The sequence below is a fragment of the Rhinolophus sinicus genome, linkage group LG03, assembly GCF_036562045.2.
Source record: "Rhinolophus sinicus isolate RSC01 linkage group LG03, ASM3656204v1, whole genome shotgun sequence".
NCBI classification, from domain to species: domain Eukaryota; kingdom Metazoa; phylum Chordata; class Mammalia; order Chiroptera; family Rhinolophidae; genus Rhinolophus; species Rhinolophus sinicus.
In genome coordinates, this window is record NC_133753.1 from 41,539,430 (window position 1) to 41,544,980 (window position 5,551).

At 41.0% G+C, this 5,551-nt stretch overlaps 1 protein-coding gene across 1 annotated transcript in view; it reads left to right on the plus strand.

Annotated features, from left to right (window-relative positions):
* The window catches only part of PYGL (glycogen phosphorylase L), a 49,445-nt gene that overhangs the window by 29,441 nt on the left and 14,453 nt on the right, over positions 1 to 5,551 (plus strand). Inside the window, exons 17-19 of the mRNA XM_019725677.2 lie at positions 1,230 to 1,437; positions 2,347 to 2,481; positions 2,927 to 2,993. Coding sequence (XP_019581236.2) covers positions 1,230 to 1,437; positions 2,347 to 2,481; positions 2,927 to 2,993 — 410 coding nt within the window. The remainder of the gene's footprint in view (positions 1 to 1,229; positions 1,438 to 2,346; positions 2,482 to 2,926; positions 2,994 to 5,551) is intronic.

Consider the following 5,551-nt stretch of genomic DNA (forward strand, 5'->3'; position numbering starts at 1 on the left):
GCAAGCACATTTTCCTGCCAGCTTGTGAGAGCTGGGGGCTGGAGGAGGTGGCCCTGAGGTTTTGGTCAAGTGTAGACTGTGTTCTACAAAAGAAAGGAAAGGTCTTCAGTTCCCAGCCCCAGTTGGCAATAGAACACCAGTTCCCCAATTTCCAGACATTACGCTGGTCACTTCGTGGAAGGAAGAGCTCTCATTTGTTCATGTGTCAGCAGGGAATGAGGGCAGATGTCGGGCTGCCAGAGCACAAGGCTTAGATATGCCTCAGGTGGGCACTCTGAGATCAAGCATGGAGTTCCCACGTGGCGACAGACAACAAACATCCCTTTCTCTACCATTGGCACCTTTGCTCATTTGCATCCCCTGCTCACAGAGCACCATCCACATGAAAATGCCAACTGTGTATTCACCCTTCCCAAAGTGAAAAAGAACCTTTCTCTTTTTGAGGTGTTTTTGGATTCTCTGATGTTACTGTTTAAGAATTGTCTGCATGAAGAAAAAAGAGTCAGATTCCTTTGGATGCAGATGAAGATATGAGTATATCTAATCCACAAATAAGCTCTCAAACTGAAGCAGAGAATTAGTCCTGACCTTTGTAGTCAAAGGGATGGGGTGGAAAGATGCAGGCAGCATAATTTGTGTATAAATCAGGCTGAAAGGTCAGAGGCTTGGGGTCCAGCGCCAGACACATGTCAAGTTGTATGTGGCTAATTTCCCTGCAGTGAAAGTGGAAAGAGGGTGGTGAAAAGTGGAAGGAATGCAGACAATCCTGTTTCCACAGATTGCAGGGAAGTATCGGTAGAGACTCTGAATTTTAAGGATCAAAAAAGAGAAGTTGCAATATATTTTGTAAAGTTATAAAATAGAAATAAAAATCAAACATAACAAAACAAAAAATTGGAAGGAAGGGGAGAAGAGAAATGCAGTGTCAGCTTTTATAGCAGAGAATCAATAGATGCTCTTTAAAGTTTACGGACCAAGAGAAAGTCATATAAGCATATAGTTATTTAGCACTGTGGCATAACCACCAAAATAACACATCAGAAATGGACAGATACGGTTCCCTGAGTCAAGGGGAAGAGTGAGATCTGTCCTTCACCATTTGAATATTTATCTTGATACATGTATTGCTTTAGTGATCAAAACAGGCCAGCTAGATAAATGCTTGGATGCAATCTATGCAGATCTAGAGAGACAGAATCACTAATTTTAACATGCCTGCCTGAGTGCAGTCATTCCAGCTACAGATTTGTCGGAGCAGATTTCCACGGCAGGCACCGAAGCCTCAGGAACAGGCAATATGAAGTTTATGCTGAATGGGGCCCTGACCATTGGGACCATGGATGGGGCCAACGTGGAGATGGCGGAGGAAGCCGGGGAAGAGAACCTGTTCATCTTTGGCATGAGAGTAGATGACGTGGCTGCTTTGGACAAGAAAGGGTGAGAGAGCAGCTCTCCCAGGAGGGTACCTGTCCACCCAGTAGCCCACTGAGCTGGGGCCACATGAAATGTGGCAGCACAATGTCTCCCGTGAGTCAGGGGAGCTTCCTGGCCACAGATTAGTCTTATTAAACCCAGCGAGTGAAAGGAAAAGGAGCTTGGGCCCAGGTGCATGGGTTGTTCTTTGTTATCAGCCATTGCAGAGCTGGCCTGATGAGCTAGTCCCTTCTCCGCATCTGTGATTTTACTTTGATCAAAACACGAATCAGTTTCTAGTTGAAGTTTTTGCCTATAATTTAAACCATCTAATGTTCCTTTAAGATTGCAAAGAGATGGACTAAAATGTGGGAGAGGATAGATATGGATATAACAGAAGCACCCAGGAATACTTGTTTCACTTAATACCTGGATAGGTTTATTAACCTGGGCTCAAACAAGAAATAAAGAGCACTGACCAAAGAAACTCCAGAGATCACAAAATTTGGAGGGTGTCAGACACACTTCGTGCCTCTTACAAGTAAATTCTCACTCAGTGGGAACAAATCTGGGGATCTGTGGGTGCAAAAAGCAACTGATTCACTTAACACAATGCTTGTTTAGAGCCATAAAGTCTGCTTTGAAATGAATCGTACTGTATTCTACTAGATTGACTATTGCTCTGTGACTAGAATTTTTATTACCTACTGTCCTTTCTGTCTTCAGTTACAAGGAATTAATCAAATTTAGTGGGGAAAAGAATTTCAGGATCTAGTCAAATATTATTTGTACCCATATTGAACTTTATAATGACTTCTATAAATGCTAGTATTTCTGAATGCGTTTTCACAGCTGATGTGGTGTCTGGTGTGTTGTTAATCACAAACACTAACAGAACCTTTTTCTTCTCCCACCCGCACCCCCACCCCACAGGTACAAAGCAAAAGAATATTACGAGGCACTTCCGGAACTGAAGCTTGCCATTGATCAAATTGACAATGGCTTCTACTCTCCCCAGCAGCCTGACCTCTTCAAAGACTTAATCAACATGCTGTTTTACCATGATAGGTGAGTTCCCCCCCCAAGAAGGTGTTGTTTGAACTGTGAAAATGGGGCAAGAACATCTTAAACCAACTACAACCCAACCATCTGTATCTATGATCTGATAAACTAACCTAGGTTTAGAAATAAAAATTAAATATCCTCCGCTAGCAATGCTAGGAAGCTTTAAGAATAAGACCACAAACCTGGTCTTCTTTTTCTCTTTCCGCTGGTGTACCCAGATTTAAAATGTATCCGTATGATGACATTCTTACATGTAGGAAAAACCAGAAAAAGGTTGAGGGCTGTTTAAAATTCTTGTGAATAGAAATAGGAGTTTGGTAAACCATTTGGTATGCCTGACATTAAGCAAAAGAGAATTTTAAATGGAATCTTAGCACATACCTGTTAATGAAGTTTTCTGTTTTGTTTTTTTCCTTCCAATCACACACATACGCACACACAAAAACAGGTTTAAAGTGTTTGCAGACTACGAAGCCTATGTCAAGTGTCAAGAAAAAGTCAGTCAGCTGTATATGGTGAGTACATTGCTGAGACTTATCAAGAAAACCAGCTTACTATATAGTTGATAAAGATTTTTTATTTCTTTTTATAAAATCTAAATAATAGGGCCCCATTGACCAATCAAAAAAGGGAAGTGAGACAACTGTCTAGGTTATTCAGATCAAAACTTGACTTTTCCCAATTTAGGCAGAGGTTGGGATTTGACATTTCCATAATAGTTATAAATTTTTTAATATCCAAGTAAAACAATCACAAATTATTTTATATTTATTGAGCATGTAACAGGCATGTCCTGGAAACTAAGGGTGTGAAGCCAAATTAAATCCTGCTTTTACCCACTCACTTATTCTACCGAGAGGCTTTGGGGCTTCCCCACGGCAGGCACTGCTGGGCACTGAGACCCCGGCATGGACAAGCCCAGAACCCTCCTTCCCTTCCCACTAGGAGCCTGTTTAACGTGCATCAGAATCGCCAAGGCAGCTTTTTCCAAGTACAGATGTCAGTTCCCGTCTGAGAGATTCTGAGCCAGGAGTGGGTGCAATCACCATTAGTATTGGACAGACCTGCTAAAATGATTCAAAGGCTGAGCCTTAGTTTATTGAGATAAAGAATATAAATGTATAGAAAGAGGGGAACTTTCGTGTTTGAATTTAAAAGAAGGAAAGAAAAGGAAAGGAACAAGAAAGACTGTGCTTTCCAAAAATACCAAACAAAAGACAAAGGCCAGAGTCATGTGAGTAACCCTTCATATGCAGTTATACATCTTTATCAAATACCCAGCCCTCTATGTGTTTAGTAGAAGCATGAAAAGGTCGATCATCTCTGATTGAAAAGACTTTTAGTGCATTGCAGACACCGCCAGATAGCTACAGGAAGAAGCTGGCTCTGTGCTAAGACTCCAGGGTGGGTCTCTTGAGGTCTCCTGTCGAGCCTTCTGGCCACGGTCGCCCTTGCCCACCATTTTTGCCCTCCAACTAAAAAGCCATTATACAGCAGAACAGCAGGGGTCCCTAACATCACCACCTCCTGCTCTTTGGACACATCAGTAACTACCTCCAGCAGAAACATACTTCCCTGACATTTCTTGCTTTTCCTTTCCCAAAGTAGGTAACAGGGTAGTTCCTACAGGTATCCCACCGGGGTTTTAAAATAGGATCATTCAAGCCCCCTGCTGCTTCACAGCACTCATCTTCTGGTAGAGTCATTATCCAGTCCACCAAACATGTACAGACCAGAGTAAATTCAAGTGAATGACCATAAGCAAGTAGGGCAGTACTAGAGTCAAGCTGAGTGGCTCACTCGCTGCTTCCTGAGCACTGGAGAGAGCAACCACATTCAGCCTTCAAGAACTCGAAGACAGGAAAGAAAATGGCCACCTCTAGTTCTTTCTCCTGATTTCAACCCACGCTTGTATGTAGAAAGGCTACAGGGGAAAAGAAGTAGAAATAAAACAGCAGGAAAGGAAAATATGAGCAAGGGCAAGTGCAAACACGAATGCTGGATTTGCACAATGGGTTTCCTCTGTTAAAATGATGGCCCCCAGCCAAAGGCTACCCATCTAGAAGCCAAGCATTCGGTCCAATCTTTCTTGTTCATTAGTACAAATTGCAGTTTTACTCTTAACAATAATTGTATTGTTGAGGCTCAGAAAACAGTCTGACGTGGTTGGGAAGTCTAGTCATTATCCGTTTAAAGAAAGAAAGAAAGTGAAGAGAAGAAGCTTTTATTCTCTTCAGTAAGTTTCCAAAGTCTGAATAAACTTATTTCAGACTGTTCTGCATTACCTTCGGGAGTGACAGTAGTTTTAGTTTTAGTTTCAAATACTTATAATGCATTGCTATTGGTTTTGAATAATGTCCTGGTCATTTCCAATGAACTCTTAGAGTTCTTTACAAAATCATAAGGCTATAAAATAAATAATTTCTTAAATCCTTTTATATAAAAATTATGAGATTTGGATGTTACATATTTTATTAAAGATAAAGCCTTACTTGATCCTGTTTTGAAACCCCAATGGAGTATTTGGGACTCAGTATAAACCTACTGGGGCATCTACCTTCAGAAAGAACAAGAAAAGAGAAATAGGTAAATAAAGTCTCTCATTGGATTGTGTGCCTGACAGAGAAGCTAGAGTAGTGTTTTTCAAACTTTGTGAGGCACAGGTTAAATCTCTTGACATGGCATCTAGCAGATAATGAATGTTAGTCCCTTTCTTTCCCCTGCAGCTTAAAGGGAGGTATCCTCATTTGAAATAAAGCATGGGACATATTGCTTACATGGCAAAACATTGTAACTATAGCAAAAATTATCAGTTAGGTAATTGACATCCATGGTTTCTCTGAAAATGAAAAATACTTTTTTTTTCCTTCTTAAGCGAAATATACTCTACATAGAAGCAAAGCACAGTCTACCCTATTTAATTCAACTGTGAAACAAATGTATTTATGATTCACTTCAATTTGCTCCTGTCATTTTCCCCATGAAATGTGCTTGGATATGCCTGGCCTGGTATTTGTCATAAAGCTCGATGGGCACTCAGACCCTGGTCCATATATGCCTGTATTGTTTACAG